Source organism: Pogoniulus pusillus, chromosome 24, assembly GCF_015220805.1.
Source record: "Pogoniulus pusillus isolate bPogPus1 chromosome 24, bPogPus1.pri, whole genome shotgun sequence".
In the NCBI taxonomy this organism is placed as follows: domain Eukaryota; kingdom Metazoa; phylum Chordata; class Aves; order Piciformes; family Lybiidae; genus Pogoniulus; species Pogoniulus pusillus.
In genome coordinates, this window is record NC_087287.1 from 3,275,171 (window position 1) to 3,287,440 (window position 12,270).

General features: G+C 46.7%; 1 protein-coding gene across 3 annotated transcripts in view; it reads left to right on the forward strand.

Annotated features, from left to right (window-relative positions):
- Positions 1-12,270, forward strand: part of LUZP2 (leucine zipper protein 2) — a 137,075-nt gene that overhangs the window by 109,212 nt on the left and 15,593 nt on the right. For all 3 annotated transcript variants that reach the window (XM_064163079.1, XM_064163076.1, XM_064163078.1), the window contains one exon: positions 11,459-11,551. In XM_064163079.1, the coding sequence (XP_064019149.1) occupies positions 11,459-11,551 (93 nt within the window). The remainder of the gene's footprint in view (positions 1-11,458; positions 11,552-12,270) is intronic.

Sequence of the window (12,270 nt, forward strand, 5' to 3'; positions counted from 1 at the left end):
ACCTGTCATGTACCTGTCATAACACCAACGCTGCTGCTGAAAGCATTGACCATTACAAATGGGTTTAGGGCTCCATGCATACAAGTGCTGTGACACTAACAACGCAACCAAGCACAACCAGAAGGCTGATCATTAATCCTGAGCTATCAGATCTTTAACTTTCTGAATGGTTGACAACTACTTTTGCTGTGTAAAGTTGCAGCAGAAACCATTCTGTCTTCTGACAGTGGAATAATGTTCCTAAAGGAGTTGAGGGTCGCTGGACATGGCTTTTGGTGTAGCAATTTCCTTTCCCCATTCCCATTACGGAGGTGACAAGGCAAGAGAAATACTATTAGAAGGGAAGAAGGCTGAAACTCCATTTCCCTTTTTTAAGCTCTAGATGAGTGCCAAAGCACCTGGGTAGTTAAAGGGTGCTGCTAATGGATGGAAACCACAGCATCTCCTAAGCTGCCTGCTGTGGGACATGTGGGTTGCATGAATCAGAGCTCTGGGACTGGCTTCCTGTCGAGACACCTTCTGCACTTACTCTGGCTTGGCATAACAAACAACTCTGTGTATTTATATGGAGTTAGCAGATGGGAGGCATTTTTGGTTTGCTCTGTTTTAATTGCTCTTTATAGAAAGGTTAAAAATATACATTATAAAAAGCCCTAACAACAACTCTAATTCAACTACATACAGTGTGAATGTACCTACACTCTGAAGACCCCAAAATGCTTTAGCAGGACTGTGGAAAATTCATGGCAAGCCTCAGTCAGAAGTGAAAGGCTGGATGGGTGGGCAGAGGCCAATGGGGTGAGATTTAACAAGGCCAAGTGCAGGGTTCTGCACTTTGGCCACAACAACCCCAAGCAGCACTACAGGCTGGGGACAGAGTGGCTGAGAGCAGCCAGGAAGAAAGGGACCTGGGGGTACTGGTGGATAGTAGGCTGAAGATGAGGCAGCAGTGTGCCCAGGTGGCCAAGAGAGCCAATGGCATCCTGGCCTGCATCAGGAGCAGTGTGGCCAGCAGGATAAGGGAGGTTATTCTGCCCCTGAACTCAGCACTGCTCAGGCCACCCCTTGAGTGTTGTGTCCAGTTGTGGGCCCCTGAATTGAAGAGAGATGTTGAGGTGCTGGAAGGTGTCCAGAGAAGGGCAACAAAGCTGGGGAGGGGCCTGGAACACAAACCCTATGAGGAGAGGCTGAGGGAGCTGGGGGTGTGCAGCCTGCAGAAGAGGAGGCTCAGGGCAGAGCTCATTGCTGTCTACAACTGCCTGAAGGGAGACTGTAGCCAGGTGGGGTTGGGCTCTTCTCCCAGGCAAGCAGCAACAGAACAAGGGGACACAGTCTCAAGTTGTGCCAGGGCAGGTCTAGGCTGGATGTTGTTAGGAAGTTCCTGGCAGAGAAAGTGATTGCAATTGGAATGGGCTGCCCAGGGAGGTGGTGGAGTCACCATCCCTGGAGGTGTTGAAGAAGAGACTGGATGAGGCACTTAGTGCCATGGTCTGGTTGAATGAATAGGGCTGGGTGCTAGATTGGACTGGAGAAGCTTGGAGGCCTCTTCCAACCTGGTTGATTCTATGATTCTATGAAATAGAAATAAAAAGAAGTCTATTTCAGAAATAAAAAGCAGTCTGTTTCCATCACCAAGGCTGAATACAGAAAGGATGGGGATGCAGTGACACATATCAGAGTAATAGTGACTGCTTTGCTCCATGGTGGTTTTGCCTAATGCACAAACATTGTTTCATGTGTTCCCTACATAAACTCCCTCATTAGAAATGCCCTGAGGTTTCTGTGTGTTTTGTGAGCTGCACTGCTTTAGGAGTGGAAATAGGCATTAATTCAAACTGTGCAGAATATCACTCCCTCCCATCTTGTACATAGCATAGGTGGAAAGAGAAGATGGGAATGCTGCTTCAGTGTCCTAGTCTTGCTGAAGGAAACTCAGGCTGCATAAGAATGAGAACTGTCCTTCTGTAGAAGTATGTAATGCAGATTGATAGGGGAACTACCACTCCCTTTTCAAAGGATTTAAAGGTCTCATAAGGAAATGCATCACTGCCATGGTAGAAACTGCTGCAAGGAGCCATTGTCTCTGTCTTGGATCTATTCTGAACATTTTGGACTCCAACATACACTCATCAGTGCAAAAACAAAATCAGAGGAGTTAAAGTACTGTGGGGCACCCTTCTTTTGTCTGCAAGGAAGTGCTTCCTCCCTTCCTCATCAAAGTAGGCTTGGGGAGATTTGTATCTTTGTCAAGTCCAGGGAAGTGTTTTTGTAGAAGCAGGAACAAGAAGAGCTTCTGATACTCTTCCAAGGGGGTACAGGTCTGGTAAGCTGGTCACTGAAAAGTGTTTTTAGATGGCCACGTAAGAAATTCCAAGGCTGAGTTGTCTGTGTTGGTACAGAAAACAGGGTTGGTTGCTGTGTCCACTTCTGGGCCCCTCAGTTCAAGCGGGACATGGGACTGCTTGAGAGAGTCTAGTGCAGTGCCACAGAGATGCTGAGGGGAATGGAGCAGCTCTGTTAAGGAGGAGAGCCTGAGGGAGCTGGGGCTCTGCTGGGTGATGTCCAATGGCAGGACAAGGGGCAATGGGTGGAAGCTGAGGCATAGGAAGCTTCATGTGAACATGAAAAGGATTTTTTTCAGTGTGAGGGTGACAGAGCACTGGAACAGGCTCTGCAGGGGAGTTGAGGAGTCTCTCGCTCTGGAGATACTCCAAACCTGCCTGGATGCATTCCTGTGTGATCTGGTTTAGATGATCCAAGATCATCCAGGGATGATCTTTAGAGGTCTCTTCCAGTCCCTGACATTCTGTGATTCTGTGAAACCATGTACTTATGTGAAGTTCAAGCTCCCAGTTCTTCAGAGTGCATAGATGCTGAACAGGCATCTATGGGGAAGAGCAGCTGGAAAGCAGCTCGGTGGGAAAGCAATAGAACAGGGGGACACAGTCTCAAGTCATGCTGGGGAAAGTATAGGCTGGATGTTAGGAGGAAGTTGTTGGCAGAGAGAGTGATTGGCATTGGAATGGGCTGCCCAGGGAGGTGATGGAGTCACCATCCCTGGAGGTGTTCAAGAAAAGCCTGGATGAGGCACTTAGTTCCGTGGTCTGGTTGATTGGCTAGGGCTGGGTGCTAGGTTGGCCTGGATGAGCTTGGAGCTCTCTTCCAACCTGGTTAATTCTACGATTCTATGATCTGCTGGTGCTGGTGGACAACCAGCTGAACATGAGGCAGAAGTATGCCCAGTTGGCCAAGAAGGCCAGTGGCATCCTGGCCTGGATCAAACCCAGGCATTAAAAAAACAGGTAGATGTAGCACTCTGGGCCATGGTTTAATGACCATGGTGGTGTTAGGTCAATCTTAGAGGTCTTTTCCAACTGAAATGACTCTGTGATTCTAAATTTTGCCTCCACCAGAGTTAATGAGATATCCCTGAGACCTGCAGTTTCAGTGACCCTGCATTCAGCACCAGGACTGGATAACTGTAATTAAAAAAGGCAATTACTAAATGCAAAGTCAGCCACATCTCTTAATGCACCTTAATGACATCCAGCCATATAACCCTTCCCTAGCACATAAACACTATGAGAATGAAACAGCACTGAAAAATGACCCCAGCTCTGGTGGGAGAGTTGCATTTCAAAGAGAGTTAGGAGCACAGGTCTCTTTCTGCACTGTTTACCATGGAAATCTCAGCTGCTGTAAGGCTAATGTAGTAAGAAATTTGGGTTTAAGAAGATAAAAGGTAATTTAATTGCAGTAGCATGATTAGCATGAGATGTTTCTTCACCTAGGTCTCTCTCCTGTCCCTTCATAGCTGTCTTTGACCTTATGGGCTTTTGTTCTCCTTTTAACTGGATGCCAACCCCAGTCTTGCATCATTGTTAATGATGACTCAGAAGAGCGTGGCAGCTCTTCCTCCTATCTCTCATTTCCAGGTCCTCTTTCAGGTTGAGGATGTTTTTGCTGCTGCCTCAGAAAGCTTCCAGGGAACTTTTTTTTCCAGCTCTTTCTCTTCAGTGACTAATTTTTAATAAAATTTTATTGCATGCTGAAAAAAACCATTTAACACCAGAGATCATTATATTGAAAGCTGAAGCCCTTTGCTTTTATTACTGACTTTAAAGAAGTCTTCATTATTAGCACATTATCTTGATAGTAAATTAGGTTTAGGGTTTGTTATTTTTTTTTGTTCCATCTTAGTACAATCAAGGGAAAGTGGAAAAAAATTCCAACACCTAACATCTCTTATTTAGTTCATAGCTTTAACACAAGAAGGGCTACAAGGATGATCAGAAGGCTGGAATTGCTCTGCTCTGAGGAGAGACTGAGGGAGTTGGAGCTGCTCAGTCTGGAGAGGAGAAGGCTCCAAGGTGACCTTATTGTGACTTTTCAGTATCTTAAGGGGGCCTACAAGAAAGCCTGGGGAGGGAGTTTTTAGGCTGCCAGGTAGTGATAGGACTGGGAGAAATGGAACAGAGCTGGAAATGGATAGATTCAGACTGGTTGTTAGGAAGAAGTTCTTCACTGTGAGGGTGGTGAGAGCCTGGAATGGGTTGCCCAGGGAGGTGGTCACAGTCCCATTCCTGGAAGTGTTTAAGGCCAGACTGAATGAGGCTGTGGCCAGCCTGATCTAGTGTGAGGTGTCCCTGCCCATGGCAGGGGGGTTGGAATTGGACAGTCCTTGTGCTCCCTTCCAACCCTGACTGATTCTATGATTCCAATGTCATTCTCCTTTGAAGTTTTAGTGTCATGATCTTTACAACCATTGGCATTTTGTTAGCTATTTGACCTCGCTTCTTTTCACTGCAGAACCCAAGTAGCTGGACTGGTCCCTTAACCCAGGGCTTGACTCTGAAGTTAGCAGTGGGGTGATGGGTTGGAGAGGTAACCAGTAACCACACTGCATCTTTGTGGCTGTTAGCTGCAGGTCAGTTTGCTGTCTCACTCTTAATACACTCTTCCAAGCCCTAACATTCTGTGATGCTGTGCAACAGCTCAACTTTTTAGGACCTTCAGGCTCCTCAGCATCACATTCAGCTGAATTATGTGGCAGCACTATCAGCTAAAACCACTCCATGGCACTCTTCCTCACAATCCATTCCTTGTGTGAATGTTAACCTTGAAGGCAGCAGACTGCTTTCCTCTCAATTTCCAGTTGGGAAGGTAAAACCATAGTTCAAACCATCATGAAGTTTGGTTAGCACAGCTTTAGCTCCAAATTATGAGACACCTGAAAAGATGCATACTCAATGTCGTGATTCCTTTGTATCTCTCTTGCAGTGTGGCCAAATTATGAGACATCTGAAAAGATACATGCTCAATGTCATGATTCCTTTGTGTCTCTCTTGCAGTGTGGCCAAACACTGGACTAGGGAACTGCAAAGACAGAAAGAAAAGGTTGATGTCTAACTCCCACTGCAAGTCAGGTGGGAGAAAGAAGTAAAAAAACCCCAACCTCTCAGATTCATGCTTTTGAGATTAAACTTGCCTCGGTAGAGTGAATATATTTGTTTCAAGGTGAAGGTAGAGCCAAAAATAGCAGGAGCACATCAGCTACTTTCTGTTTGAAGTACTCTACAGAAGAAAAAAACCACACACCAAAAAAAAAACCCCAAAAAAACAACCCAAAAAAAAAGCTGCTGCATAAAAACTCTGTTGAAAGGCAGGAAATTTGCTACATAAGTGCCAAACCCAATTAAGCTTGGTCAAGGTGACCCTTCATCCTCAGATACCTAGGTATTGCAGAACATTACTCTATCACCCATGCTGATCTGAGAGCTCCAATGACAGCACAGAAGCCTAAATCTCTATTAGGAAGGCATTAATAAGCTCTGCTTATCTCCAGATACATCTTTTGGAGATTAAGAAGGTGGATATTATTGAATGAAGTAGTTTTGGTGGTTGTTTTTTTCTTCTCAACATGCTAGCAGCTCCAGAGAAATGTCTGAGTAAGGATGTGGTAGCAGATCATAAATCCCCCAAGTCCAGAGCCACCTCGCTCTGCAGTGTGGTACTGATACAAATGATGCACTCACAGCCTCTGCTCTGCACTTGGATGTTTTTAACCTTTTCACTTTTGCACGTGGCATATTCCTAAAGGTTTGGTGGGAGATGGAAGGTGCCTCTGGAGATCATCTAATCCAACCTTCCTGCAAAAGCAGGCTCACCTAGAGCAGGTTGCACATCATCGCCTCCAGGTGGGTTTTGAAAGGCTTCAGATCAGGAGGCTCTGCAACCTCTCTGGGCAGCCTGGTCCAGTGCACCAACACCCTCGTAGCAATTGCAAGTAAAACCTCCTGTATTTTTGCTTGTGCCCTTTGCCCTCTGTACTATTGCTGGACACCACTGAAAAGAGCTCAGCTCCATCCTTGCAAGCTCTGCTTGTTAGGTTCTTGTCATCCTGATTTACATCTTTTCCAGCCTTATATTTTAGGTGGCCAGGAGAGCCAATGGCAGCCTGGCCTGCATCAGGAGCAGTGTGGACAGTAGGAAAAAGGAGGTTATTCTGCCCTTCTACCCAACAATGGTCAAGCCACACCTTCAGTGCTGTGTCCAGTTCTGGGCTCCTCAATTCAAGAGAGATGTTGAGGTACTGGAATGTGTCCAGAGAAGGGCAAGAAGGCTGATGAGGGACCTGGAGCACAGCCCTGTGAGGAGAAGCTGAGGGAGCTGGGGGTGTGCAGCCTGCAGCAGAGGAGGCTCAGGGCTGACCTCATTGCTGTCTACAACTACCTGAAGGAAGGCTGTAGTCTGGTGGGGTTGGCCTCTTCTCACAGACAACCAGCAACAGAACAAGGAGACACAGTCTCAAGTTGTGCCAGGGGAGGTCTAGGATGGATGTTGTTAGGAAGTTGTTGGCAGAGAGAGTGATTGGCATTGGAATGGGCTGCCCAGGGAGGTGGTGGAGTCACCATCCCTGGAGATGCTCAAGAAAAGCCTGGATGAGACACTTAGTGCCATGGTCTGATTGATTGGCCAGGGCTGGGTGCTAGGTTGGACTGGGTGATCTTGGAGGTCTCTTCCAACCTGCTTGATTCTATGCTTGAGATACATGTGATATCTCAGCCTAAAACACATTCACTCACTTCACCTGTTTAGGACCTAAAAGAATACCTGTATTTGTTGGGAGATGGAATTATCTCTGGATTTTAGCCCAATATTCTTCATTTCAGTTGGCTGATATTTCACTTACTGTCCCTGTGTGGGGCAAGCCATGAAAAATGCAGCCTGGGCAACTGAATGAAACAATGCTCTTCCCTATTATTTCCACTGATGAAGTGATCCTGCAGTTCAGCATGCAGCACTTGTGCTTTGTCATCTATGAAATAAGGGGCACTGTCTCCTGCAAAGCACAGCAGGAGAGCTATTTTGAGCATGCTGTTTGTCATCAGGACCACCCTTTTTTGTTGCTCCAAACAAGTTTCAATTTGTGATGTGAAAAGCAAGAATTAAAAGCAGGGAGATGAGATGGAGACAAGCTGGCATGAATAGCTCTGCTGTTTTAATGCTATGCAATATATCATCAAAATATATGACTGTATTTGTGTCTTCCTGATCTCTGGTCTAAATCTGCCCTCCTCAAGCTTCAATCCATTTTCTCTTATCCTGCTGCTCCAAGCCCTTGTGAAAAATCTCTTCCTGCTTTCTCGTAGCTCCCTTCAGGTACTGAAGGTTGGGGTTGGTTTCTTCTCCCAGGCAACCAGCAACAGAACAAGGGGACACAGTCTTAAGTTGTGCCAAGGGAGGTATAGGCTGGATGTTAGGAGGAAGTTCTTCACAGAGAGAGTGATTGCCACTGGAATGGGCTGCCCAGGGAGGTGGTGGAGTCACCATCCCTGGAGGTGTTCAAGAAAAGCCTGGATGAGGCACTTAGTGCCATGGTCTGGTTGACTGGCTAGGGCTGGGTGCTAGGTTGGTTTGGATGATCTTGGAGCTCTCTTCCAACCTGGTTGATTCTATGAAAGGTGACTATAAGCTCTCCCCAGAGTCACCTTTTCTCCAGGCTGATCAGCCCCAACTCTTGCAGCCTGAGAAGCAGACACCAATTTCTCTAAGTCCAAACCCAGTTGTTTCTCCAATCGCCCCCAATTCTTTTGCTTGACTCAGAGAAATAACCCATTAAAAGTTTGTAATTGAAATACAAATGATTAATGATGCCAGAAGCCTATTACTGAGTCCTTGAGCAGCACAATAACTCAAGAGAGTCTTGATGCTCTGTGTGGCAAATCCAGCTGTATTTCATGGCTAGCTGCATGGACCCTTCACTAATAAATGTGATTCTTTGCTTGCCCACCTTAGGGGTTGCTCTACCATCCCTTTTATCCAGGGGACACGAGGTTTAGGTGTATTGGGTGCAATAAAGTGCCTTGAAAGCAGTTTAGCCATGATATTTTTATGCTTTTAAATATATCCATGCCTATAAATGAGGGGTTTAGAATCCACTTCTCTTGAGCTATTTCTGCCAACCTGTCTGTGGACCTTAAGAAGACACCATCAGATGAATTGTAACCATGCCTGCAGCGTAACCTTATTGCTGTCTACAACTACCTTAGGGGTGGTTGTGGCCAGGAGGAGGTTGCTCTCTTCTCTCAGGTGGCCAGCACCAGAACGAGAGGACACAGCCTCAAGCTGTGCCAGGGGAAATTTAGGCTTGAGGTGAGGAGAAAGTTCTTCCCTGAGAGAGTCATTGGACACTGGAATGGGCTGCCCGGGGAGGTGGTGGAGTCGCCGTCCCTGGAGCTGTTCAAGGCAAGATTGGATGTGGCACTTGGTGCCATGGTCTAGCCTTGAGCTCTGTGGTAAAGGGTTGGACTTGATGATCTATGAGGTGTCTTCCAACCTTGGTGATACTGTGATACTGTGACATAGCAAAGCTCTCAACCAGGAGCACAATGTACCTGCTGCTTAAATAGTCTCTTTAACCTGCAGACAGAACTGGGCAAACATGGGTATTTCTAGTCTCACAGAACTGGCTCACAGTTCTCACTGGCACCAACTTTGTCTTTTTCCATCTTGGGCACTGTGTTTTTCACTTCTGATCTCAAGTTCTGCCAGGGCAGATCTAGGCTGGATGTTAGGAGGAAGTTGTTGTCAGAGAGAGTGATTGGCATTGGAATGGGCTGCCCAGGGCGGTGGTGGAGTCACCATCCCTGAAGGTGTTCAAGCAAAGCCTGGCTGGGGCACTTAGTGCCATGGTCTGGTTGACTGGCCAGGGCTGGGTGCTAGGTTGGCCTGGATGATCTTGGAGGTCTCTTCCAACCTGGGTGATTCTATGATATGAGATTCTTATCTTTACACACCAACTACAGCCTGGTTCACCTACTGTGCTTAAGTTTGCTGTCTGGAGAGGAAGTGTAGATGTTTTTAACAAAGACAGACCCACCTGGTTTTGGCAGATCATAAACCAAGCATTCCTTGACTTTGCTTTGCAGTTACATCCTCTGCTAAAACAGAGCAGATAAACAATAGGCTACACTGCTACAGGTAGTAAATGAGAAATTATGAAACTCATGAAGCTAAATGTGTTGCATTCTTCATTGGATTAGCATAAAACCACCGGGCACAGGTGCTTTTGTAATTGGAAGTCATTTGGAGAATGTTAGTGTTCAGTGATCCTCCAAGCTGAGCTGCTGGTTGTGGTGGTGCTGTTAGGATGCGGTGCCATTTCGGGTAATGTCAGGATGCCATCTGTCCTCACACTGCAGTGGTTTTTCTTCTCTTACAGAAGCCTTCCCTATGGGTTTAGTCACAGGACTCGGTGCTGTTGTCTGCACAAAGTTAACAAATGTCTTTTCTGTCAGGAGTTTTCATAGAATGGTTTAGATTGGAAGGGATCTCAAGGGTCGTCCAGTTCCAACCCCTGCCATAGGCAGGGACACCTCCTTCTAGAACAGGTGACTCAAGGCCTCATCTAACCTGGCCTTGAACACTTCCAGGGAGGCTGTGGATGGCAGAATGACAGAATGTGATCAAAGATCACTAAGTGCCCCAGCCAGGCTTTTCTTCAACACCTCCAGGCATGGTGACTCCACCACCTCCCTGGGCAGCCCATTCCAGTGCCAATCATTCTCTCTGCCAACAACTTCCTCCTAACATCCAGCCTAGACCTGCCCTGGCACAGCTTGAGATTGTGTCCCCTTGTTCTGTTGCTGGTTGCCTGGCAGAAGAGACCAACCCCACCTGGCTACAGCCTCCCTTCAGGTAGTTGTAGACAGCAATGAGCTCTGCCCTGAGCCTCCTCTGCTTCAGGCTGCACACCCCCAGCTCCCTCACCTCTCCTCACAGGGCTGTGCTCCAGGCCCCTCCCCAGCCTTGCTGCCCTTCTCTGGACACCTTCCAGCACCTCAACATCTTCCTTGAATTGAGGAGCCCAGAACCGGACACAGCACTCAAGGTGTGGCCTGAGCAGTGCTGAGTTCAGGGGCAGAATAACCTCCCTTGTCCTGCTGCCCACACTGCTCCTGATACAGGCCAGGATGCCACTGGCTCTCTTGGCCACCTGGGCACACTGCTGCCTCATCTTCAGCTACTATCTATCAGCACCCCCAGCTCCCTCTCTGCCTGCCTGCTCTCAGCCACTCTGTCCCCAGCCTGTAGTGCTGCTTGGGGTTGTTGTGGCCAAAGTGCAGAACCCTGCACTTGGCCTTGTTAAATCTCATCCCATTGGCCTCTGCCCACCCATCCAACTTGTCTAGGTCCCTCTGCAGGGCTCTTCTGCCTTCCATCAGATCAACAGCTGCTCCTAGCTTGCTATCATCTGCAAACTTACTGATGCTAGACTCAATCCCCTCATCCAGATCATCAATAAAGATGTTGAACAGGTGTAGTTTAGTTTTAAACTAGAATTCAGGATGTGCAGATCAGTGCCAGCCTGGGTTGTGTAGTACCTACCCCATCTAGCAGTCCATTTGCAGTGTGAGGAGGTGAGTGAAAGGCACAAAACAGAATGCATTTTGCCATCTTGCAAGGATGTGAGGTCCCAGAGGGAAGAGACTGTAGAAAGCTGAAGTGAGCTGAAGCAGTTTCTAAATGGTTTCAAGTCATGGCCTAAAGCTTTCCCAGAATCCACAAGATTCTGATTAGGAGTTCTAAAAATGGTTTTTTTCCCCCCCCTCTCTTCCCCCACCAATTCTTCCCTCTCCAACCCAAATACTTGCACAAAAGAAAATGTTATGTAACCTGTACTTCATTATGGTCTTGCTCAGGTACAAAGACCACAATCTCCCCCCAACTCTTGGTCTCGATTGCTTCCCTGAAAGTAATCCTTTGCAGTGCTCTGCTTTAATGAGAATGAACCTTAAATCTTCCCCTTTTTGGCATTTGCTGGAAGTGCAGTATGTAAAGTAGTTAATAATTTATGGTGGCTTACCTCTTGGGGTTTTTTTTTTGTTCTTTATTCTGGTTTTCCAAATGTGACTTATTTGCAGGTTAACTCTTTATTGTATTTTGTGTTTCCCAGGTCCAGCGAAATGCCTCAGCAGACAAAGAGAATCTTCACCTGGCCTCAAGAAAGGAAGAAAATCAGAGCATCCAGGAGTGTGATTCTCAAGATGTAAGCTTAGGTCACCTAGAAGTCAGAGTCTAACCTAGATGGAAATGTTAATGCCATTAGAAACTATGGATGTGACTGACTTTTTCTACTGGTACATACATTTTACAACCTGGCTGTTTTCTGCCTCCAAATGCTGAGGAGCAAATCACAGAGTTGGGTTGGAATGCTCTTTGCTGTCAGTGTGTGCAGGTGTACTCTCTGGATTTCTTTTCAAGACTCCCTAATAGACCTCGTAGAGCTGCTGCAGGATGAGCAGCAGCAAAGATGCGATCTGATGTTTAACCACTTCCACAACTCTTCCTAGCTGAAGAGCTGCTATGTTGCAGTGAGATGCAGAACCTTGTTTACATATTGTTTCCACTCCTAATCAAGCAGAGCTGTCACAGATGCCTCATTTGATAAAACAGAGATGCAAGAGGTGACAGCACAGTAGCTGAAGTATGTAATCCTGTCCACTGCCAGCCCAGGAGTGTTGTAGGGTGTGTTTTTCATGTGATATGTCTGACAGAAAGCTCAACCTGCTGCTTTCACTGAGGCAAAACTCATTCAAACAGCACAGTGGGAGCTGTTAACAGAAATCCCAAGTGCATGTATTACAGCTGCAATTACCACAACATAAATAAACCTGGAATAAATAGAGAGGGACAGAATATGCTGAGTGCATGTACTGCACGCTCAATGATCCAAAATAGCATAGTGCCACTGTAGGTGAAATACAT